The sequence below is a fragment of the Temnothorax curvispinosus genome, unplaced genomic scaffold, assembly GCF_003070985.1.
Source record: "Temnothorax curvispinosus isolate PA1 unplaced genomic scaffold, ASM307098v1 QBEX01006657.1, whole genome shotgun sequence".
In the NCBI taxonomy this organism is placed as follows: Eukaryota; Metazoa; Arthropoda; class Insecta; order Hymenoptera; family Formicidae; genus Temnothorax; species Temnothorax curvispinosus.
Window position 1 is genome coordinate 6,576 of NW_020216437.1, and position 25,776 is coordinate 32,351.

At 40.6% G+C, this 25,776-nt stretch overlaps 4 protein-coding genes and 1 long non-coding RNA gene across 6 annotated transcripts; 1 reads left to right on the forward strand and 4 right to left on the reverse strand.

Annotated features, from left to right (window-relative positions):
* Positions 1–1,386: 1,386 nt before the first annotated feature.
* On the reverse strand, positions 1,387–15,455 carry LOC112456227 (pyruvate dehydrogenase (acetyl-transferring) kinase, mitochondrial). Its single transcript, XM_025018641.1, has 8 exons — positions 15,037–15,455; positions 3,819–4,026; positions 3,520–3,704; positions 3,261–3,425; positions 2,811–2,986; positions 2,497–2,721; positions 2,137–2,360; positions 1,387–2,052 (listed from the first exon to the last, which is right to left on the reverse strand). Exons 1-7 carry the CDS (start codon positions 15,137–15,139, stop codon positions 2,172–2,174), a joined length of 1,251 nt encoding a protein of 416 aa, XP_024874409.1. The 5' UTR covers positions 15,140–15,455; the 3' UTR covers positions 1,387–2,052; positions 2,137–2,171.
* A 1,042-nt stretch (positions 15,456–16,497) lies between these two features.
* LOC112456229 (protein CDV3 homolog) lies at positions 16,498–20,094 on the forward strand. Its single transcript, XM_025018644.1, has 3 exons — positions 16,498–16,883; positions 17,479–17,909; positions 18,060–20,094. Exons 1-3 carry the CDS (start codon positions 16,704–16,706, stop codon positions 18,184–18,186), a joined length of 738 nt encoding a protein of 245 aa, XP_024874412.1. The 5' UTR covers positions 16,498–16,703; the 3' UTR covers positions 18,187–20,094.
* Positions 20,095–22,464, reverse strand: LOC112456228 (putative gamma-glutamylcyclotransferase CG2811). 2 transcript variants are annotated; one of them, XM_025018643.1, is made up of 5 exons: positions 22,321–22,464; positions 21,172–21,360; positions 20,815–20,964; positions 20,586–20,707; positions 20,095–20,508 (listed from the first exon to the last, which is right to left on the reverse strand). In XM_025018643.1, the coding sequence occupies exons 1-5, from the start codon at positions 22,432–22,434 to the stop codon at positions 20,472–20,474; spliced, it is 612 nt and encodes a 203-aa protein (XP_024874411.1). In that variant the 5' UTR covers positions 22,435–22,464; the 3' UTR covers positions 20,095–20,471. The 2 variants fall into 2 exon arrangements, with proteins under 2 accessions (XP_024874411.1, XP_024874410.1); XM_025018642.1 differs by having other exon boundaries at positions 20,095–20,707.
* A 575-nt stretch (positions 22,465–23,039) lies between these two features.
* LOC112456220 lies at positions 23,040–23,943 on the reverse strand. Its single transcript, XR_003040927.1, has 3 exons — positions 23,769–23,943; positions 23,250–23,707; positions 23,040–23,179 (listed from the first exon to the last, which is right to left on the reverse strand). It is a non-coding gene; the product is annotated as an uncharacterized LOC112456220 (long non-coding RNA).
* A 94-nt stretch (positions 23,944–24,037) lies between these two features.
* Positions 24,038–25,522, reverse strand: LOC112456219. Its single transcript, XM_025018630.1, has 4 exons — positions 25,378–25,522; positions 25,184–25,275; positions 25,057–25,100; positions 24,038–24,449 (listed from the first exon to the last, which is right to left on the reverse strand). The coding sequence occupies exons 1-4, from the start codon at positions 25,436–25,438 to the stop codon at positions 24,179–24,181; spliced, it is 468 nt and encodes a 155-aa protein (XP_024874398.1). The 5' UTR covers positions 25,439–25,522; the 3' UTR covers positions 24,038–24,178.
* Between the last annotated feature and the right edge of the window lie 254 nt (positions 25,523–25,776).

The window sequence follows — 25,776 nt, forward strand, 5'->3', positions numbered from 1 at the left end:
CTTAACTTAAGAAGTAGCAGAAACTTATGAGATCAAGGGCCGGACAGTCCGATCTAGTTTCTCACGGCTCGAAATAATCCGTACTCCTCACGTTTGTTGCGAGATCTTTATTAACAATGCTTTACAAGATCCTATTCGTGTCGCATACACGAATGTAGTTCGTCATAACTAATGAATTTACATATTTATCCATATCGTTCCGACCTAGCATTATATACATAACATTCTTTGTTTAAATCATCTCTAGAATCACGGTTCGGAAAAAGAGAGTCTTGCAAATTGTCAACGCTGCATTCTCTGAGAAGTATTATCACGCGCGCGCGATACGACATACTCAATGTACTAGCTTAATCTACGTCCTCGAAATTACGTTTGGAAAAACTGCGGTCGTAGAAAACGTACACAGCATTCGCAAGTGACTCGTCATTCCGTTTGCAACATTCTTCTCCCAGCACATATCTCTCTCATACAGTATAAACTTACAAACTTAATATTTATCGCTCCGAGGTATCTGCGTGATCAAGTAAATCTGTTTAGTTGATCAATTAGGAAATCAATAATAATAAAATACTTTACATAAAAAAGTACATTATTTATAATATAATATTATATATTGGATATATATTAATATTATATAGTATTAAATATATTTCTTTAATAATTACCTATCCTTCGTTAACATTCATAAGTTTAAAATCGCCGTTTTCCAATCTCTGCAATAAATTTAATCTGCAGTGGAATAAAAAAGACAAATATTATGCCATCGATATTGATTTTTTTTCCACGTCGTAATATATTATGCGTACAAAAATAAATACAATGTTATCGAAATATAATTAAAGTGGATACAGATACCTCAGATGCGTGAGATCTGTACCAAAAGTTTTCTCCGTGAAGAAACAATTTTGATCCGTATAAATTTAATCCGCTCATAGAAAATGTAATTAAAAAGCCGATTAATTGGCTAACCATAGATTTTTACTGTACAAAATATTTTTCTCAGGCGATAGAGGATAGAGTTCTTTCTTCGCTTAGTTCTCTCTGTAGTCATTCGGAACAACCGGCGTATATATAGACGCAAAATTATAATGTATATACTACACGGCGCATCTTATGTACGCGTATACTAACAGATGTAATTGTCTAGCAGCTAAATCAAAATTTCATGTTACATCACAGTCTGCAATTTGTTACGTGTGTCATACAGTCGATTGGAAGTAGATACCCGCTTTTCCTAGACCACCTTCTAAGATATATTCATTATAAATATAATTATTTTTCTCTAGAAAATTATTTGTTAAAATAAAGAAAAACATATGAGATGTATAAAAAATAAAATGGCAAAAATGTTCAATATTTGAAATCTAAAAAATCTATATCTATTATACAACTAATATATATGATTATCTTCTATAATATTTATATCATTGAGACACGGAAAAAATTATATATTTTTGATATATTTCAGAACGTGGTCCAGAATATATTATTCGACATTCGGAGCTATAATGTAACGAAAAATGCTATCTCAAATTGAAATGCTGATATTGTCTGTAGTATAACCAACGTGAGATGATTAAATACATTCCGTCATACAAAGCCTAATATTACAAATCGCAATCCAGTTATTTGGATGCAATGCTTCATTATAAAACGAATGATAATTCATTGCTTTAAGAGTTATCAAAACATTCTTTTTTTCATATCAATTTTAAACCCTGTGAACATTTTTTTATTAAAAACATATAGTAGATAATCTGATGTTCTAGCTTGTGCCACAAAGAATATATATTGACGGAAAACAAAATCCTCAATTATCAAATCTGTAGAATTGATTTGATATGTAATGCAATTACGGCACAAGGAAGAGATTATCAATAATATTAACTTTGGCCAATATGTGTATTGTGTTATCCGTCTAATAACTAGTTGTTTCTCATGTGTAGAGAATATTCCTTCAATATTTTTTTGTCTTGACTTTGAATACAGATCTAACTTTCCTGTCAAAGCATCCTTTGCAAAATACGCGGACAGAAAATTCTACTGAGTTTTCTGAAAAAGAAAAAAATATATTCAATATTTTAAGAAAAGAAGAACTCTCTCTGGTGAGTGTATTATCTATAATAAATTACTCACCCAATTGTTTCCTGATCCGCATCGATCGCGTTCTGCTATAAATGAGTGATTTCCATCCCGTGAGGCAGTCTGTGGCCATGAGCGTGACTCATACTAAGTTGCCTCGTCGCCATCCCACCACCACACTGGCTGCTCCAATCCGCGGTGGGTACCGGCGTACGATAAAACTTCGACGAGGTCTTATTAAATATCGGCAATAGCTCGTTTGCCTCAGTGGATAATGCCTGAGGATGTAAACTTTCAGTTAGGTCATCGCTGATAAATAAAAGCGCAGAACAAAATTATGACACGTAATATATACAACATGTAATATTTCTTATTAGGTGTCTTGGGAAAATTTAGATGAATTTTAAGTATTACCTTCAGATAAATAATAGTGTCTGTTCCGTAACCCTCACAGCTGAGCAATACGATGTCGCCGTGCAGATACCGTGCGTACAATCGAGACAATGGCAGACCGTAGCCGTATCCTGCAAGCGGTACCGTATGAGCATCTGATTTGCTCGGCTGTGGAGCGGTGCTGTACATGTATTTAAATAAATGGTCCGTTTGTGAACGAGGAATGCCACCACCTCTATCGGATATCTAAAGCAGATGGATAAAATAGTGGTTATTCGCTGCCATCTAATCACGCATCTTAAGAATTGAGCCACTGACGAAACGGTTCATCGTACCTTCACACAAATATCCTCTTTACCGCGCACTAACAAAACCTCCAGCGGCGGATAATTGTCCGATTCACCATGGTGTTCCATCACGGCTCTCATGCTGTTTTTGAAGAGCTCGAATAGCATATGGTACAAATGGCTCGGCACATAAATAATCCTAATCTCACTACTACGTTCAAGTTCTAGAAAAACGAACCATGCAACAATTATAATCAAACTTAGCCGCTATTATTCTTTACAATCCTTATTAATATTTCTATCCAATAATAAAAATGTAATTAACGAGTCATACATAACATAATTGTAATTTTTTATTCACACAACATATATATGTATATATCGAAATAATGGTAAATGTAATGGATGATTGAAACTGCACTTGGTCTACCTCTACAGAAAAATATTTGTCTCAAATTACTTACTAACACTAATATAATCAACTTTGTTCAAACTTGCCGTTATGCTGTTTGACTCTCAATTCCGGACTAGCCAGATAATATTGATCGCACAAAAACCGTGCGTTCTCATAAGCGTCCTTAATGACGTCGATTACGTCACAGGACGGATCTATACATCCAACGTGTCTACTGTGCCCGTTCAATTGCCCACCAAAAAGGAGCGCTGAAACATGATGGAAAGAATCAAGCGTATCAATGAAGCGCAATAATATGTGACTCATACTAAAGCTTACTCGTGAAATGTTCGTTGAACTTACTGTGTTGATTGATCAGCATACGAATGGAAATGCGGGACATGAAAAATCTGTCCAGGAAATACTGAATGCTGTTCTCAGTCTGAATGTCCACATCGTGAGATTCCTTCAGTTCCAAAACTCCCTGCGCCATTGTCTGGACGACATCGGTATGCCTGTTCCGTATCTTTATTAGAGCTTGGCAGAATCTGTAAAAAATCCGCGAGAGATTTTCGTATAGTAATTTGTGCTATAAAGGATTTTCATGAATATCGCAATCCGTTTAAAATAGTGCTTGATCTACAAATGTTTGATCTACTCACGTGTCTAAAGTGGTCTCGTTGACGTCAACTTTTTCGAAATGTATTATTTCCTCGAAAGACGTGGCATACATGTTATTCACAATACCCACACTAGGCATCTTTAGCAAGTTTTCCGGCAGTAAGTGGATCTCCTTCATAATGTTGGCGAGTCGTACGGGCAGTTCCTTCCTCAAGAATATGAAAGACTTCCTCGCACAGGCGTTTAGACCTGAAAAACATACATGATATAATCACAATTGCAAATTTTAATTAGAATATTTCGGTATTAGAATATTTTATAGAATAACAGAAAATTTTTCCTTTTTCAGATTTTAATATGAAAGTAAAATTTAGATATACATGTTAATTTGCGAGAAATAAAATTTTAATAATCACGCATTTTATTCGATAGATTTATTTTCTTTTCGCTCAATTACTCTTCCTTTGTTGTCCTTAATGAAATTTTGAGTTACGTGTTGACGTTAAATAATCATGAAGATAATGATGGCTGCAATCGCAGCAGCGGTGCCCGTCAAAACAAGTTTCGTCTTATATCATATTTTTTCGCCTGCCAGACGCCAAAATACATGTTTGTTGTGGAATTGTCTCTCAAAAAAGCGATAGATTATTGCCGTGTTATCGTAACAATATAGAGATCATAAATATTAGGAAAGCAAAGAAACCGCAAGTTTAATGACAGTTTTCACAAATGTCTCATCTAATACTAAAAAATTAAGAACTGAAGAATTAAGACTCTGTATATAATAATCTATATGTATAATGTCGTTAAGCTTTATCATCGTTAAGCTTTTAATTTATATGTTAGACTCTCTTTCGACGCAGTTTAATTATATATTTTTCAATGTTACTGAAGGATGACTCAGGAAAAAATTTATGAAACTTTTTGTGGTCGTATAGTACATGCAAACAAGATGTAAAAAACTCAGAAAACTTAATATTTATAATAATTAAATCAATTTTACGTTAAAACCTTTATTTCGGCGTCTTGTGTGTACAAAGAGATTGATGTTCTATAAAACCGTTCTATAAAACATATAAGAAGCTATGTAAAAACGAAGTTCACACACAAGTTATTTTATAGGTATATTATCTCGTCATCTATAGAATATCGAAAAATCAATACAAACCGAATAACTTCCAGTGATCATACATTGACGTACTTAACGACGTGTCGCTATTCCTTTTTACGAACTATAGCCACGCTTTACGTATGCTCTTATAACACGCCTTCGCTAAAGATGCCGCTCAATTACGAACTATTAGAACAATTAGCAAAATTCTTCATTTTAAGTGTAATTTCTTTTTCTTCTAATTTTAAGTTAAATGTTTCTTTTCTTTGTGAGCATGTGGCCTGTTTATTAAATTTTTACGCATTTTTATATAAAGTTCACGAAATATCCTAACACAAAATAAATTGTTTGCATTTTTAAACACGCGAAAAGTAGCTGTAGGAGATCGTGACGGAAACATCGGTCAATCGTCCATCAAATATTTGGAATCGGCACGCACGAGTGAATATCGATAAATCGATCCCTTATCTTTTCTCGTCGGAGTAAAAATTCAATTTAATTTATATAGACATGCTCGAGACATGTCCTCGGATTGCGTACGACGGTGTGCTCTGAAAATAAACCTCGACTCTCTGGTAAGCGTGCAACGCGAGAAGATTGTTACTTGAGACTGCGAGTCTGAAAAATTGCAACTTTGTCTAAACCCACCGCGGCCACCGCAAATGCTCGAACGTTGTGACTTGTGACGAGTGTCATGAAATACTTGAATGTAAATGTGCTCCATAATCATTAATAAAACATTTGTTTTTATCGATCGTCAAATAGAATTTTAAATCGTATCCCATGTCTTGGAACTTAAACGAATCCTAGCGAATTGTTCTGAAAAAACCAACATAAAATAAAATACAACAATTATCAGCAACTTGCTTGTTAACGTATTATTTCTGATACGTGAAAATCAACATTTATTGTTACGTACGAGAGGAGTTCAATAAATTTTGTGAATGGAATAATTGTGTTCACATAAAAATTTGTGCTCAACGGAGATTAGCGTATTCACCGATTCTCATCTTAGGAGGGACGACTGATAACGATTATTTATCACGCGAAATGTAATCAATGGAAAGATAGGAAACATCGAAGAGACAACAACGAGTGTACGAATGTCTGTACAATTTTAATCAGTCTTAATTCATAAAGATGTAGGTTGCGTGATCCGCTTGTTCCCATTATATAATTGAATCGAATTAACACGGAAAATACTTTTGTTTTACAGTTAATTTCAAATGGAGGCCATTTGAACGGAGAAAAACACGTGACGTTACAAGTGGTGATAAAAAGTGCGGTTTAAAAGAATTGCGCAATTTTTGCGGGCTTCGTGCGGTTGAGAATGGTTAGGTGTAAAGTACTCGTGGGCATAAAATGAGATTAGATTTTCATAAATTTTACGATGAGAATTGGCTCTTACGATTCGATTCTACAGAAGCGACCAGCCGAGAAATTGCCAGGAAATTGAATGCCCTTATCTGTCAGATGCAGATCAACTGAACCGTCTCGTTGCTCTTATAAAATTCCATTTAACAAGGCGAAAATGGATAAGCGGAAAATTCTGTGGCATCTGCTCACTGCTCATCGTGGGCATTGACAATCGCATCCATTTGATCCATTGGACATTGTCGAGCGTTGATTGGACCGAGACTTCCCAATATTGTTCACTCTAATTAGTTTTAAATCTCCAATTTCAAGCTTTTCCTATTTAAATATCATGAAAAACCTCAGTGCTATAAATCTCGACAATTTTACAGATATATAAAGTAACTGCGCAAATTTGTATTTTTAAATGCATTTTATAAACTCTAGAATATATCTGTGTGGCTCAATTGCTTTGAAGCGAGATGGTTATGTCGGAAATAGTTTTATTATCGATTCTGCTTAAAAAAGTTCAATGATAAGTAATTAATGTGCACAATTTTTGGAGTAACTAGAAGCTATCAAAGAACAATGAGGCTGGACTTCTGAAGATGAATGAAGTCGTGCAGAATTAAACGAGGATTGTTAGATACGCTGGAAGTGACACGTAAGGACATTACCCTCGGCAATTAGCATAACTTAGCCGCACCTTATCTGACGCAGATAAACATACACGGGCATGAACTCGTTGATATCGTAGATCTCGCCTTGTAAAATAATATTATCAACAACTACGTGCGTATTCTTTCTCAACTCTCAACCGCCGTATTAGGATAATCCATTTACGAAGAGCAAAATAAATGTCTCATCTCACTCTCATCATTCTTTATTCTGAGTCACCGTCACATGCGTGCCAAACAGAACAACAGATAAGAATATCGCTTTGTTCGAATAAAGATAGCGATCGTTACACATGCGCATTGTATACCCACTATTATAATATTTTATTGTTCGTTATCGCTTGACATTAACTGACAAAAGACTTTTTGACAATGAGTAGACAAGCAAATATTTTTGCGCATGCAAATGTCGTTTGCAGTAGTTTCGTTAAAAGAAATGCGCATATATTTCCTTATCCAGAGGTTATCGTCACATTTCGCCCTAATAAAGACTAAAGTAGATAAGGGCTAAAGGAAACGAGATCTAAGAATTTTATCTGCGCTTGACCTTCTCTCGATCACTTCGATAGCGCCGAATCGACATTCTCGAACCAAATGCAATGAAAATAAAGCAACATGAAATTCTTTTTCAGCGTTCCTCACGGTCACGAAATCGTGCCAATGGCGATGACCAGAAGAAAAGAAAGAAGCATCACCTTGAAATCTCAAAGATAACGAAAGATGACGTCAAATGAAATCAACTGTTTATCGGCCGTGTAATATGGCAACCTGAGTTCGGACGAGCCTTCTGGCCTTTGGACTTTGTTCCTAGTGCTCACGCCTATAATCGGCGATACTCGGTTTGCCAAATCTGTGTACCGGCCTTTTTTGACGTGGCGCAAAATGTATGTCGATCGTGCCAAGTGATTCTCAAAAATTTGCACATGAAACTTTAAATTTATTCGCTCAGTTGCACTTCCTATACCGTGTTCTATCTCCTCGCTTTCTTTCCAAGTTCTGAATACTTTACCGCATTCTATTTTTATCTGAGATGCAGGAAAAGTGCATGTTAAAATAAGCACTTCTGTGATTCGGCAATTGTTCTTCGTTTTAAAAATTCCGCGAAGTTGGAAGATATTATAAATTATTTCTCCTCGAATAATCTCATCTATGACAATCGCAAAGTCTCAATGAGAAAAAAAATATATTCCATGAAAATGTCTTCTGCTAAGAAACGTTGATGCTCGCAGGGTTACTCTGGGTTACGCGTTACGCTCGAGAGATATTCGGAATAATATAAAAGTAAATTTATAATTCGAGTACATTCAATGACATAAGATGATTTATGACAAATTGACTTTTACAATGTGCGCGATACGGTGATTGTATCATCGAGACTCATCTGCAATATCTATTATTTTTTCATGCTAATAGATAGCAGTGAAAACTAGTACTTTTCACTTTCACGTTATGACCACAGTGATATGCAAAATTAGAACTTGCGTATATTAGAACTTGCGGCCTTCTAAAATGATAAGCGCACGCGTTTATTATCGTTCTATTTATTTTATTATCAGAGACTTCGTATCGTGCATTTAGTATTATTTACGACGTTGTTTGCACCGTAAAATTGTATGAAATTGCATCTTACAGTTACTGATTTAACTTTTTAGAATATATTCGTTTATTTATTAGAACTTAAAATATCAAGCGTAGACGTATTTATGCACAAAAAAAGATAAAGTAATCAATGTAATTATTCCGAGGAAACAAAAATATCTCTGGTTAAGCATTGTGCATTTTTAAATCATAGTAATTGTTTAATTCTGAGTCATTATAATGAGAGTCGAGAAATTTAGCTGCTTTCGCGTGGAAGGGATAATCATTCTGATATCTTAATCGCGCTATTATACTGGTATGCGTTTCAAAATCCACACACAAAGAAATATTAATTAATATCACGTCCATCGTACGTACATGCAATCAACGTGCAATCGACGTGCGAAGTTAAAGATAGCGATGTTCTTTCAAAACAAACGCTTCCATGAAAAACTTGTCAAACGTCATTTTTACGATTTCCGATATGGCCAGTTTATGGCCAGTGTACAAAACAATTACGAGTATGATTGTTGCAGCATATGTAGCGAAATGTACCACAAAGACTAGGGTTGTGATATAACTCTTGAAATAGGATAAAAAGTGCAACGAGATTCGAGATTTAATTTTGAATTTATTTGATCGTGACAAATAGTCATCTTTCATTGACTCTGATCTACTTCTCATTAAATAAGTTACGTATTTAATTTAATTAACACACAATCTTGGCTTTATTTAATTCCATTTATATTCTCGCGAACTGTATGCCTCCCGTTTAATATGAAAACGGAACGATCACGTGAAGCATATATTCCGCAAAACCAATCTGTTTTGCGGCGTAATTATTATCATTATGTTTGAAAGAACAGATAACGAAGCAGCTTAAGATGAAGATTGATTTATAGCGCATCCTTCCCTCTTCTTTTTCGTAAAATCTTCAGAGATATTTCTGAAGACTTTTAAAGACTTTACGAGGAAATGAGCACTATAATTAGTCCTGTCTCAGTTAGATCTCAGATATCAGATATCTGAGATCTTCTGATGTGTGCAGCCTGCAAATTCGCGGATATTATTAAGTCGGGTATAGAAATTCGATGTATTTACAAGCTTCTCCGTGCAAATAAAGAAAGCAAATTAAATATGTATTATCCCAATTATGCGCATTTTCGAGGAAAACCACGTGATTGTTGATTATTCCACACGATAATTGCGTGACTTATTAAGTTGAAATTGATCGTTTTTCTAAAAAAAAAAGAGGGACATAAACGGATACTCCGTATTGCGGATTATGTAATCTGCCGATGATATAATCGCGAGCGCGTGAGAATTCTGCGTATTGCAAAAGACTTCTCATTCGTCGGTTTATCACTTCCGCATTCAGGAACGTATATCATGTTATGCTACATAATTGGTTTTTTTCTCATTAAATAAAACAAATGCGAAGTATCGAAGTTTCTACCGTTTATGACAATATTTTGTTATTACCTTGGTTCTTGCGAGAATGAGCAACATTTAATGAAATCGCTGCCTGATAATGGAACGCAAGGGAGAGAGAGAGAGACTGACGGCCTCTTCCGCAATTGCGAAATGTTTCACTCGCATTTTTAAAACAATTGGCATTATCGTAAGATAAATCAAAAAATAATACGAAAAATAATACGAAAGATAAAATTCTACACACGACAAAACACTTGAGGGAACATCGCGCGGATGAAGCGAAACCGGAACGTGCTCCAAGAGCGTTTCTACGAAGTCGAGAAACCGGACTGGCGCGGACAAATAAGGGATAGCATAATAAGGTTTTCTCAGTGCAAAAACCATACACTGTTCATGGACGAAGCCTCGCGGGCATAGACAGTATGCAGTATGCGTCCCGTGGAAATAAATCGCTTAGGATTTCACGTCAGGCCCCGAACTACCACGCTAGACCACTTCGCTTCTATAATATCGATTGGATTTAAATACGTTTACGTACAGTCCATAGATAATCTCTGTAGCCTATAGGTACATCTGTGCAGATACGAGCTATCATAGATTCGTTTACTTGCAAATGCCGAAACGCGAGGAAGATAACAAACGCACGAGTAGTATATAAAGTATAATACGTGATAAGCGCTCAGGTTTCGAGTGGATCACCGCACCAGCGCGGCAGCGCACCGCGATTGGTGCGGTGAGGGCTTTAAAGTCAGACGGGTATATAAAATTGAACAGCTGTTTCCCACGCGTCATCTTACTAATCTCCCTCGTTGTAGGAGGGAGATGCGAGTGCTTGCTGTTCGTTGAGATGAGTTGGACCTCTCTTCCCGTAGACGAATATTCGATTTGCAAAAATACACACATTGCATCACTTCTTTTTTTAAGAGAACAGAAGGATGAGAATAACAGTTCTTTGCGTATCGAGTTAGAAAGCGATTAAGAATATCTCGTTTTTCGAGAGTATTCTGCGCAGGAAAGAAGGATGTTATAGTCTCGAAAAGTAAACTCTAATTTCGCCATCAATCGATTTTAGAACGATGCCCTTTAGAACTGCCGGTCCGTGATAAGATAACATAGCTGCAAAATATTGCAAAATATTTTTGCATTTCTCATTGTATCATTTTTAACGATCTCGTAACTTGTTTTTTGATGAACCTTACATAATTGATAATAGAATTCTGTGAAACTATCAGCGTTAGATAATTCAAGATTACAATTCACGGTAAAAAATTGCTTATCCACAGATATGTAATCTTCATAGTAGGAGCATATGAAATCAAAGTGTGTAATAAACTTGTTTTCGATCAAGTAACGATAAAAAACAATTATCAGGTAATCATTTGACTAGCAATTGCTATTAGTAATACATAAACAATTTCTCTTTCTTATAATGCTGAATGTATGGTTTAAATATTAAAATGGCATGCTCTATTATAATATTGTAATATTGACAGAGACTGACAGCATTGATTCGCTTATCGTAATAAAACGCGTCGCGTTTGCTTTTCGACTCCGAAAACGACCGTCAGATTTAATTTTGTTTACTGCTTTGACCTCAATATTGTCAGGCTAAAGTACCGTTGAAATTTGTGTGTGTGTGTGTGTTTCAAATAATAAATTATTGTTCTCCTTATAACTATAGAATTTGGCGATATATCTTAAAAAAAACATTTCAGAAAAACATAGAATTGGGTCAAATTAAAAAATAATATGAAGGATATGAAAAGTGTCAGTTCTGTGTAAAATATTCGTTCGCGACTGGTATTCATTCGGCATCGTATACACTATACAGAGTGCCCACTAATTTTAATCAGTGCTACATTCATCCGACAACCTTAATCGCATCTTTGAAAGTGACGTCAAATATACCACGCCATACGTTTAATCTGACTTATCATTCCTCGCGAATGTATAATATGGAGAAAAATCGGTCGTACGAACTATTTTGTACTGATAACGCATGCTATGCGATGCAATATTGATGATCTCTTCCCCGCCACATGACAAAAATCTCTAATGAAAGTTTAATAACTAACGCAACATATAAATAGAACGTGCATAACCGGGAATGTAGATTAATGATACGGAATACATCGCGCGAATAAAACGAGAACGAAATCAACAACTAGCGATTAGCTTCCATTCTATATACACATATAGTAAATTATCTTTAAATAATATTCAGCAATAACATTCACAAGCAAATAGAGTAAATTATGAATTATTAATTAATAATTTGAATTAAGTTCTAAATTTATTTTGCAGAGTATATTTTCGATAGTTAAACTTTTAATCCATTTCCCTCGGCCCATTTGCACAGAACTGTGAAAAGAGGTAGACGCATCAGTCTAGGTTTTTCTATTTTCACGTCCTCTCATTACTTTACCCTTGAAAATGTATCGATTTCACAGTACAAAGTTCACGGTACCTTGTGACGTGCATATTTTCAGGAAAACGCGGGATGTGCGTCAGGCGCGCACACACGTGGGCGGGTATGATCTTAAGACGACACTATTCGCGGGGTACAACGTCCACCAGGCGTGTGTCCACTCCTGGTCCCTCGTATCATTCGACGTCGCGCCAAGTCGCGGGCAACACTCCAAAGTGGGTTAATACTGCGCTTATACACGATTAATTCTATTTTCGTCCTTTTAGGTTTCACAGAAAGGCCTTAATGTCACCAATGGCAGTGACCGAAACCGACGGATGTATACCTTTCTCCAAATGCACGACACGCCTGCGACCTTGACCCGATACGAGGCGAAGGGCAGCACGTTCCTCTTGGAACGCGAATCCCATCTAAATATCGTTTCTTCAGCGAAAAACACACGGGCGGACGTTCATTTAATTCGATACCTCGGCTAAAAACGTCGATTCACCGTTCGCGTTAAAATTAAATGGATCCCCTGGTGCATGTCCAATTGAATTTTTAGTGCACACTTCGTTCAAGGAAATCGCAGGTGAGGCAGTACGTTGTGACGCATCGTATAATTATTTGCTATCGAGATTACGTGGTGGAATATTCGACACGCTCGCGAAATAACGGGATGTAAACAAAAGTCTTCCTCAAGATATTCTCGAAGCTTCATGTACGTCTCGTGAGGCATCCTGTATAATATACATTTTATGATTAGAACATTTTCCGGGGCATATACATGTTCGAATCGAACATATTTTCAGTTGCTGTATAGTGTATATTAATCATTTTCTCGTCGCTGTACATTAATCATTAGAACACGTCAGAGATCGATAGACCATGAGAGTGATGATGTGCACTTCTATAAAGTTGCGATATAATGGACTCTGGGATAATTGGAGCACGGGATACCTATTATTTAGACACGTCTGTGACGTTTGGCGACGTTTTACACGACCGCTAGGCAAAACACGCAACATACTTGTGTATTAAGACAGGAAGTCGTATAGGTGAATGACCTCGGCCGTTCATCTCACTTTCCCCCATGTCTCCAAAATATTTCTCTTTTCATCATTCGCTGACTCATTATTTGTCGACAAATCGTGTTTCGAAATATTCTCCCATCCTTTCGAGAAATGTTTTCGATTTTTAAATCGACTTCTTCCAGAAGCTCGCGGTTATCCGATTTTTTTTATTGACTTTATCTTTATGTATTTTCCGATACAAACGCTTGCGAACGGTTATTTTACAGTAACGACGTATCCTTGATCACGTGAATATTTATCACTATAAATACATAATTATCGCCGAGTGATCCACTGGCAAAGAGAAATACGTTGTGACTTATTTACGTCCGGGGCGAATTGCATCACGAGCGTGTTATCATTTCTTATCGACGAGAGCCGCGAGCAAGCAACTCTCCTTTTGTTCATAAAAAGGGGAGAGGAAATAGAGCACATGGCTTTCACCGCGAGAATCGAGAAATAAGAAAACCTATTACGGGAACTCGCATGCGCGTCCAGACAATTATGAATTTTTCATCGAATTCGCACGTGTGCCAGGCCTGCGTGCTACGGGGAAACGGAGTAGCATAATAACGTCGCTGTGTTATTTAACGCGTAAATTCAGTGACGGGCTACATCGCGCGTCGCGAGACGTTCACGTGGGGCACCAAGGTCCCCTGTGTATCGAAACGTAGAAGACAGGACGTCACAAAAGAATATTATAGATAACGTTTCGTTAATTATTAAGAACCGGCTATATACTTTATTCCCCTCGTCTAAATATAATATTGTCACTCGTTAGATTAAGCATGAAGCATTAGAAATTATATTAAGAAAAACATTTAATATTAGAAAGAATTTACGAAAAATCTTTTTGATATCAAGGGTCACGAGTCGAATGCACATCCGAATATTCGTCTCAAAGAAAAGAAAAGGAAATAAGAAGCTCAAATGTATATTTTCATCTTTTGCCATCTACTTCGCCCTCCTCGTAGACAATAATATATGCCAACTGCTTGAAACACACCTGTGAAGTTTGTTTATTTCAATTAGTATCGTTTAATTTATTCTTATTATGCACGTTGGCATCGTGCAAGATTTATATCATTCTTGCGACATCGGAAAGCTGTCAATGTCACGATTGCTTCGTCCACGAAAATTGTAGCTTTATTTTTCAACTTTCTCTCGTGTTTACGGAACATAAACATAAGAAACATGTAATACGCATATACGGCATGCGCTAGTATACGTGGAGGTGGAGCGTATGTGATTTCCAGCGAGACGTATATACAAGTCTGAGATATATTCTGAGCGAATGTTTTGTTCGTAACGTCGTCGCTAAAAAAAGTTAACTGTACCGTTGCCGAAAGTTACGGCCGCGTCGCGTCACGTCGCGTCTCGTCGGCCGGAACTCGGGCATCTCTCAGGGTCTCAGGCCCGTCAATCGCGCTTAATCAACATAACGAGCGGTGCGCGGCGACCGAACCCTACGCTACGTGACGCGAAGCACGGCGAGGCGACGCGCCGGACAGGCCGAAGCTCTGCGCTTTCACGGCCTGTGAGGCCTGGCCAGGCCTGTCCTCGGCGACTTGGCCGACGGTCGACGGGCCGCGAAGGTAGGGCGAGGGTAGGACTGGTAGGACTCACCGAAATCGATGAACTGTTTTATCGAGAGCGGCGAGGGGTTGAATTGCGAGTAGAAGTCCAACATCTTGCCTATGTTGTTCAGGCAGTTCCGTGTGAGCCTCATCTCGCCGGCGTCTCGTTAACGTTACACATTAAACCCGGCGCGATCGTGCTCGGTCCGCCGCGGCCGCGCGTGGTCGAGAAAGCGAGGGGGGAAGAGAAGAGCCGAGTTCCGGCCCACCGAACTGGCCGCTTCTGGTCGTCCGTCGCCGTGGAGGATTGGCAAAGGCAGGTATTACGCCGCGCTCGCGTATTTTTCCTCGACGCGATGCAGGAGATGCGCGAGACAGACCGCCGGTCGCCAGACACAGCCGTGAGGGATTCGCGTCGACGAGTGCTGCTGCCGGAGTGTGCCTGCTATTCCTGCTAATCTGCTAAAGAACACCGCGCGGACGCGGAGCGCGGGCCGCCGCGGTGCGGGGTGCGGTATACGCGGGATTCGCGCCCGGCCGCGCATGCGCCCCCCGCTGACCCCGCTCCCTGCCGCGAATCGTCGAGAGTCGAGGCACTTGCGGCCACTCGCGGCAGGGGGAATAAACGTACGTATACATACTACTACATACGTTAACGGGCGGTGCTCGTCGCTCGTTGCGCGTACATTTAATTCCGACGCGCGTCACGCGCGACCGCATAATTAACGACGCGCAAAGCAAGGCAAAGCGTTCCGAACTTCTAGGCGTCGACAAGTTTTTGAAATTTTCAATTTTCAACGCGCTTGAGTTGTGATGTAAGGGTCAAAAGCGATTTAATCGCTTTAACATACAAAAAATATTTTCAATGGAAAAGAAATATATCCCAAGATATATATAAAAAACAAGTAACATTCTTTTATATTAAATTAGGCCGAGAAAAGAGGATTGCTGCTCGTCGTGCTGCGTTTCGTTTTTCTCAACCATTCGTATTCCGGAAGTGACGAACGGCGCCATCTGTCACCCGCCCCCACCCCCGCAGCGATACGTGATACGGGAGAAACAATTAACCTTTACACTCTCGCACGCCTCGGCCTCGCACGGCGTGCTTATCCGAGCCGAACGTGCAGGTTGACGAGTTTACGTCGTGGTCGTCGGCAGATCGGCGCGAACGTGTCCCTCGCGAGCGCGTTGAGAAACGCGTTCGGTCGTTGTCACGTGCGCGGAGCGACGCGTGGTTTTCAGGTTAGGGATCACTCGTTCGCCGTGCGCCCGCGATCTTCCGCTGGAGTCTCGCGCGACCCGCGTGATCTCGCGTTCCGTCGATCGGACGAGGAAGCGCGTCGCGGTCCGCGCGAAATATCGTCGGCGTCGCGAGACGAGCATCTCTCGCGCTCTCGCGAGCCAGCGAGAGATCCCGCTCTCGCGCGACATTCTCATTATTCTCAATATTGTCATTCTCCCGCGAGCGTTCAGGCGCGCACTTGACTCGCGCGTGCCGTACCGCCGTGTGCCGTGTCGCGTCGGCGCTGCCGACTTCCGGCGGAGACAAGCCCATGTGGACGGCACGGCGGATGCCACGATCCACGATCAGATCAGTCCGTGATCAAGCGTGATTCTCGGCGCGCCCGTGTCCGCACGTTCTCGCACGTCGCAGATCTTTCCGCTCTCCCTCCCGGTTGCTCCCTCGTCGCGCCATCCGGACTCCGTCTCGTCGCCATGGCGGACCTGGACGATTTTTTCGCCAAGAAAGACCGGAAGAAGGCCAAGGGCAAGAAATTCGCCACGACCGACGAGGTCGCCAAGAAACTGGAAGAAACGGGCAAGCGGCCCGCCGAGAAGCCCAAGCCGAAGGAGAAGCCGGCTAATCCCGAGGGCGAGGAATCCCAGCACACCGAGGTAAGCCGAGAACGGGGACGACGGGTCGGGCACGGCGGGCGTTTCAACGCGTTTTCATCGTGGAATTCCGAAACCTCGTGTCCGCGCTACGGCGCTGCCATGTTTGATTCTTCGCGAAGGGGGAACGGTCGCGTGGAGTGGGCCGACGGCGACGACGACGCGGGACGTTCCTCGGACGTCCTGGGACGCCTTACGTAATCCCCGGACCCGCAGGGTCGCCCGCGCGCGTCGCGGCAGCTGTTTCGCGTGCACGTGTTCTTCGGATCTTCCTTCCCCTCCCCCCTCCCCCTCTCTCTTTCCACCCGAAGAGAGAGGATGGGGTGATTGTTCGCGAAAGCTCTCGGCGGAGAGCAGCATATGCGACGTGACAATTAGCTAAGTACCTTTTCTCGCGGCTACTCCAACCTGTCATTCTCACGTTGCAAAATGCATATGCGTTACGAGTTGCGAAGCATTTTATCGTGAGCCACGAATGTACCGTCGTGCACGACTGCGCGAGAGTCACAAAGGACTTGGGTGGATTGTGACAGTGATACGTGTGAAGATAAATTAGAAAAAGCGACATGAATATATCACGAGGGTATTTTGTTTTTAGGACGAAGACGAGTGGAAGGAGTTCGAGGAGGAGAAGAAAGACTACAGTGGTTTGAAAATAGGACACTTAACGGTGAACGACAGCGTTGACGTAGAATCAGACGGAGAGGGTGGTGCCTTCGAAATCGGTTCGGACGGAGAGATCGTTGAGGGCGGCACAAAGCACACGGGACCATGGAAAAAGCGGGAAGTGGTGCCGGAAGCGCCCGCCGCCGAGGTGGTGGAACCGACCCCGCCCGCCCCACCTGCTGCCGCCTCCTCGACTGGAAGTAGTTACAAAGCACCACACTTACGAAATCAACCTACGTTCGCTAGTCCGCGACCACGAGGAAGAAATATCGCGCCCGATATAAATAGTGAGGAATACTTCCCAACCCTGAACTCCAAGCCCCCCCAGCCAAATAATGGCAGCGGTCCATGGGGCACCAGACGGTAAGACGTAACCAAAGTCTTGGTAATAATGTTCCCTTAGCTGTGCGGTACGAGATATTCACGTTCACGCGGATAAGGAGGCACGTACGTCGCCTCGAGCGATATTGTAGTCCGATATCCAAGTGTAATGTCGGTGGTTTTTAATTACAGGCGGCGAGAGGAAGGAGCGTTTGAGGAAGTTCGCACCCGAGGTGGCAGTAGATCGTACACGGTGCCAGATTCGCAAGCCAAGCTCTGCCTTGGCAACAAATACGACGCCCTGCAAGATCAGAGCTGAAAACGCCTTTTTTCAGCTCTGATCGACGGAATCAAAAACACGCAATCACATCGTCGCCCCTCTCCGCTTCGTGGCCCAACCTCAACCTCGCCGAGAAAATCTATTTTATAGACTAGGTGTATGCACACATACACACGCCCCGAGTTGATAAAATTTCGGGGATGCTACGTCCGGTTCTCTCGTCGGCGATTCCGAAATGATCGTGAGACGGATCGTCGATCCTATAGGTATTTGCACACACACACACGTGCGCTCATGGACCTTGTAACTAACTCGAAATGAATATCGTGCATGTGCGCAAGCTTATTTTCATACCGTATAGACAACGTGGTTGGAAATCGATTTTTATATATTTCATTTTGTAATCAGCATAGGGTGTAGTATGCTGCTTCCAGGAAAGCGTCAGGACGATAAAAGAATGGATTCTGACGCTCGAATCCTCAAAAACCGGTGGGCCGGAACGCGACGTTATTACCGCGAGTAATGCGTTATCGTTACGCGGATTATAGTCTAAAGAAAAAGTATCGTTCGTTAAGGTATTTTACGTGGTATTCGCACTTTCTTTTTCATACGGTGCTACTTTTAATTTAGCGTGCATACGTACTGCCACGATCGATGCCTTCTCATTGAGTATTATCGATGTAAATAGGACTGATCATGTTGACACGTCCGAACACGATAAGCTTCGAGATCGAGATTCACGCGATTAATGTGAGCGGCTCTGTATGAGAGCTATATCCTCGAATAACATCTTCGAAGGATCGCGGGATGCTTCTTGGACTCTCTCTCTCTTTTTCTCTCCACTTTCGAGTGGAGGGAGAGTATCGCTTCGCTCAAAATGGCAACGTGCGTCAACGAACGAAAATTTCTAGATAAATTAAGGTATATATGTATAATATATATATATATGTACATGTATATTATTAATCGAATTTTTCGCGGGGCTGGGCTTTGGAACGGCGCGGAAACGGTAAGAGTTTCGAGAGAACGACGACGAAGTAACACAAACGCAACTTTTTGAGTGAGAGTAACGAGGGGCAAAATAGTTAATTAAAAGCGTGAAACACAAGCTACCGTGTCGCGGTGGGGTTGTGCACAAAATAGGAGGGAGAAAGACATACGCATACTTACACACGTGTTAAACATAAAACGGAAATTCTATGTACGCTTTTGTTGACGATTGTATAATTCCTCTTTTTGTTGATATCAAGAGTTTCTTTCCCAAGATGAAGAACACGCGGCGAATAAATATCGAATCCGTTTCTTGGGGAACGGTTTCTCTCGTTGGCGGATCCTCCTCGGCAGGGTGACCCGTGACGCGTGTTATTTACGGAACACGAGGAGGAGAGAGAATGCCATACGGAAACGGTAGATAATAATAAGAATTCTTGTATAGCGTGTGATAAAATGTGATTATTTATAAATAAATTTCTTAGGATAACTCGTACACGTACTGCCTCCGAGCATTTTTTTTTTAATCTGCCGTACCGTACATCGTCGATCAACCGATTCTCGAAGCGAGGAGAAGCGCAACGCTCGATTACCCGCGTGCGCGAGTGATCAGTGATCTGGCCGATCGTCTTTCCGCGACCGGCGACCGCGACTCACGTCCGTCAGAAGCACGTCGGCCGCGGATGAACATCGCGTTGTACAACGCCCAGGAGAAGTTTAACTTGAGCACGCGGCGGAAGCGCGCAACACCGGTGCCTCTTGGAGACAGTTTCGAATTGATTTTGATCGCCGCGGCAACGCGGACTAGCCTGCCCTTTGTTACAGAATAATTGAGATACAATAATTTTATCGCTACTGTTACATGAGAGCGAGCGATAGAATGACAGGAAGTGAGAGTGCGCGAAAGTGTGGGATGCGAGCGTACGTGACGTATTTAATAAAACTCAATCACCGAGATACTTTTATGCCAGTTTTTTTCGCTCCTTTATTTGCAAAATCCCATTTTATATGTCTGCCGGCTAAATTCTTTCGATTTGAAGATTTGGAAGAATAGATAATTATGTTAATATAGGAACGATTGTTGTATCACATATATATAAAACTAATTATATAATATAAATTATTTTTATCTATTGTGTGTAATTGGTTCGGAAGAGACGTGGAGTTGCTTCCTTAAAAATATAGCTTCAAATAATTGCGCCGCTATGCGTGCGATACAAAACAGCCTTGTATAATTCACTCATTGTTTTCTGCGTCGCCACTTTTCCTGAATTCACGAGAATTAACGTAGGAGAGACCATTCGCCATAAGTAATAGCACCCTCGATCGAATATTCAAAGAACATCGTTGGGGCTCGACGCGTCGTTGTCGCTGCAAAGAGATAAAAGCCGCCGGCAATGATTTATTGCACCTCCTTTCGGTGATCGTAGGACGCATCGCGGACATACTTCTCGCAATACTTCAGCCCGTGACTTCCGTTGTTGGTGTAAGACGCGTACATGGTACTGTCCAGCAGGGAAGATTTGTATCTCGGCAGAAAGTATATCCAGGCTTTCGTCGACTCGCCGACCTAAAAGGAAGGAGTAGGTCCGTCAGAAGAAAAATTATAGATGCCTGTTGCATTCGATAAAGCGTTAACCCTCGGTACATGCACATGCGTAAATCCATCGAATTTACCTCCTCGAAAGGTTTTCCAGGTTTGAGCGCGGCCTCCGGCGCTAACAAAATCTCTTCTTCCGTTCGCTCGTAGAACTTGGGATGTTCCTCCAACTCGTCCAATTTTTTCATCATGTTGGAATCCACATCGTATATCTCTCCGAGCACGTACTGTTTAAAACAAGTTGTTTAAGAAAATTTTATTACGATTGACATAGCGTGACGAATAAAGGTCTTTTAAGTCGGAATTAAAATCGCAAGCGTAAATAAAAAAAAAAAAAAAAAATTGAAAAGTGGAAGATTTATGAGAATAACTAGATTCAAAATTCAAAATTAACATAGATTCAATTGTTCAAGGAGCTCCTTTTTTCAACTCACGTGGCCAGCACCGGCTTTCTTCAGCAGGAACGGAATGTTGTACTTCGTGGCGATGACCAAGGGATACCGGGTCGTCGTCCTGCCGAGACCCAGGAACTTGGCGTAGCCGTTCGCGGTGTCCTTGATCAAGCCGTGATTCGGCTCGCCTCGCTTCAACGTGCCGTACACGAACACGCGGTGGAGCGGGCTCTTGAACAGGTTTTCGTACATTTTCGAAAATCGCGGGTGGTAGCCAGGTTACACGTGACTTCCGGCTGACGGCATCGCGACCCGGAGAATTGCCGTATTCGCGCGAGTGAATTACGTCAATCGATCGATCCAGATATCGTCGAAATAACGAGGCTAAACTTTACGTTCTGAAACGGTACCGTGGAATGTTGCACGCAGCGAAAGATGATTTCGGGAGAGTTTTTTCACGGAGTACTTCTGTATCTTTCCGAACTTCGAACCCGCACTCGGAGAACGCGCGAGATTCTCTCGAGTCGCGGCCCGTCAGACAGTCCGCGAGAAAAAAAAAATAACGAAGAACTCGACAGCACGCAATGACGCAATAACGCATGAGCGCACAATAATGCATAGGCAGTATAGGCACATGGGCACGCAATAATCAGCTGTTGCGGACGATAGAATATGTCGTCGTTAGATGTCGGTACTGTCGATCGGCGCGATTATTTAGAATTACTTATCTCTGTCATGTAAAATGCAATTTGATTCCTAATAACGTAATATCCACTATAAAGTAAATATAAAGCATGGGTGTGGGATCGGGACCTCACCCCCTTATTATATACGCATGCTACGTCGGTATCTGATTAAAAAAAAAAAAAAAGATTTGAAATTCAGCTGTACAGATGCTGGCCGCACGAGATACGAACAACTGTAATTCTATACGATCTTATTCTTCACATTTTAATTTTATTATCACTCTTATTTACACATGAATGTCGAACAGACGCGAAAGTAGCGAGTGGATCGCAATTTTAATAACTTAATTGACAGAAGGATGGTTGAGTTCTAAAGAATTTATGTAAAACAATGTAATATGAATTAACGAGACAGAATTTTCAACGTGAAATATGAAACATACGACAATTTACGACGTATCGTATTTCGTTAATGAAGGCGTCGTCGATGCGGCTCGCTCGTTACCTCGTCTGAGAAGTCCACGTCCGAATTCTTCGTCGGCGAGGAGGAATAAAGGGAGTCCAGTTCGATAATGGCGATGTTAACGAGCACGGTAACGGCGGCGACGTGCAACAACATTTCCACAAAGTGCAACGACCGAAAGTGACAATGCGGCCGCGGGGCTCACTCTCGGATACCCTCGGATGCAGAGGGTATCGCGCGCTGGGCAGAGCGAGATAAGATAAGATTTTCATCCAATAAGATCTCATCCGAATGGCATCGTTACCGATCGCGCCACCCCGCGCGGCAGCGAGTCCAATTGGAAAACCATGAATCGAAAATCTAAATGCGGAGACCCTAAGGAAAAAGAATAGAATTTCTAAAATTTTAATTCTTAATTGCAAATTTTAATTCTTTTTGTTCATTTCTACTAATTGTAAGCTCCGGTCAACGCCAGCAGGCTATATATATAGGCTGAATGAAATTAAATTCTTATTTATGCCTAACACAAATCTTTCCCATAATATTCCCCGAGAAATAGACGTAAAAGAATTAATATAAATAAAAATATATGTTTTTGCGTAAAATTGAATAGCCATTTGAATAAAAAAGAAAAGCAGTGATTTTTTTAAGTTTTATCCAGAAGTGTTAAAAATAGGAAAATGTGTTAAAAACGAAATGTGAAAGACACAGAAAATCTGAGAGAATAATCAATTGAGGGAAATTGTAACCGTACTCTGATTTTGCTCCGTAAGATTTCGCTTTCCACCGAATCCTTAAAGTCCTCAAAGTCCGCATCTCGTATCGTCTGATTGCTCTGTCGTCTGCGACACAAAAGTTCTTGAAATGTTGTCCAATCTTGGTTCTTTTTGATATCGTTACCCTGATCACAGGAAGAAGAAGCTCGCAATGATAAAAGCCTTCTTGGATATAGTGCATACGATAAAGAATACCTCCAAAAATACATGTAGCAACCCTCTGCTGCAATCGCTTAATAGCATATAGTTTTGATAATGCAGACACGCTACCAAATTTTTCACAGTCTTATTCGTCAATCGATTAACTAGGTGTAAATACGTAATTTGCAGCGATAATTCATGTTCAACAGAAATTAGTTGATATATATATATGACATAATGAAAACTTACAACTTAAACTCAAATGTTGCAAATTTAAATTTCCACTAGTCACCACAGAGCCATTTATCGCTATAGTTTCTTTTGTAAATGGATGATCGCTGTTCGAGAGCCTTCTCGAGGTCTAGGAATATACATTTAATACTTACACCTTTTAATATATTACAGAAAAACAATAATCAAAATGTTATTAGAAATAAATACTTGAATGGAATTGTCCGATATCGCCGGTGAATTAGATTGGGATTTCATCTTTGACGAACTATCTCGGCTCGCTGCATTTTGGGAATTATTATAAAATGAATTTTAAAATAATTTGTAAAGCTCTAAACGTACTTCTTTTATTAGAATTTTGAAGCAAATTCTGACGCTGCCATATTTCACTTTCCTTCAACCGCTCCGTGACGAGAGTTTCTCGGGTAACTCGCCTATCCAGCTATAATAATGATCATTTGTTTATTAATAGGCAAAGTAACATCATGGCGAGATAATCTATCAACCTTGCTCTCCAGCTCGATAAATCTGCGACGTCGAAGGCCGACGATTTCTTCGTGAGTCAAAGTAGACCTATTGCGTCATATTATTAAAAATAGCGCTCTAAATTGAGAAAATTGTCTAATTTAATCGCTACTACGGTCGAAGATACATAGAAAGTTCCTGGATTATCAATGAAGCGCCGTCGTCCTGTATCTCGTTTCCGGTTAACACCACGCTCTGCAGAGATCTACGAATAGCATCAGCAAACGTTATGTATTTTCATTAAAACTCCTTTTGCGCAGGGAGGGATTAACATCTCTACAGATTAGAATTCTGAAAAATGTTTGGCAACTACATGACCGATTGGTTCGAAGCATCGCGGCGATATACTCGGCACCGATGTCTGTAATGTCGTTGTCCGCCACGTTAAGAGCGATCAATTTTGGGTTGTTTGGCGGGTCCCGATACCTCAGCTCGTTTGCGATCTTTTGTATACCGTTGTCGGATAGCTTACACATCCTCAGCGACAGATAGCGTAAACTGGAAGACGCAATTTTTTTTATGTCTAATTAGGCGTTTGCCGCGAGAAATGGGATTGTATTGAATTTGCGATGCACTTTCTGGTCGGTGCGCAGAGCAGGTAATAATTCTCCTGCACATTCGCATTGTCATCTAGATTCAGATCGTCCAGACATTCGAATTCCGTCAGCATTTGTGCTATCTGCAGGATACCGTAGGCATTTATCTGACAACTGGGTAATCTGAGAGAGAACGTAATTATCAGTTGTCGCAATGTGCTCCAAATCACGCGGCTTTTTAAATTTTGTCTCACTTGAGCACAGTGACGGTGTTATATCTCTGCAGCGTAGTGTTCAATGCATCGAGAATACAAATCGACACTTCCTGTCGTGCAACGTGAAAAATGATACGAGCACATAAACGCGAATGTCATATCTAAGTTGATGACTGGTAAATATTAGTGTATTTTCATGGCTTATCTTTACATTCCAGTTTCTGCACATTTTCCATCTTTTTAGGGTTTTCAAAAGAAACGTAAAAGATAGGGATATCTTCCTCTGATTTGACCCTAAATGAACCGTGAATTTCAAAACATGACGAAACATTCAGGAACATTCGGAATACTTACTTTTCTGACTCAATCTTCGCGTATTGCTCCATGTCATCTCTCACCTACAAAAACACGTAAATGTTTATACAATAAAAATTAATTATACATACAGATCTACGGTATAATAGTATTTATAAAAATTTACAACAAAACTAGGTAACGGTTCTACGTTATATTCCTCGCAGCGCGTCAGAAACTCCGTAATAAAATTTTCTTGAGGAGTCCCTCCCGAGTGATCTATTGATGCAACAAATAATCATAATGTACCAATTATTTTGATAATTCTACATCTCGATTCTTCCCTTAGTTCTTTATAATTTTTATAATAAAAATATTAACCATTTATCCAGGATGCTCGATCTCTCATCGGTGCAGCGTGTTTGCTTCTTCTGCTTGTCATGTTTAACCTTTTAACATTATTTGATTCCTCTGCGACAAAAGAGAAACAAATGAGAAAAAGCGTTCAATGCACAATACATCCTAAATGTAATATCTAGGGAGCATTATGACGAAATTCGATTTTTAATCGCGAAAAATCAAATCGATTTTACTGCGCGTACAAAGATTTATACATTTTGAATTATGTAATTACAGATTTTTTAAGAATATAAAAATCCTTGATTTTCAATATTTCGTCTTGTGATCGAGGCAAGTCCCTTTTGTACACATCACATATTCGCCGGACCCTGGCGCCGTAGGCGCCCCCCTTATTGCGAACGACGTGTAATCTGATGCTCG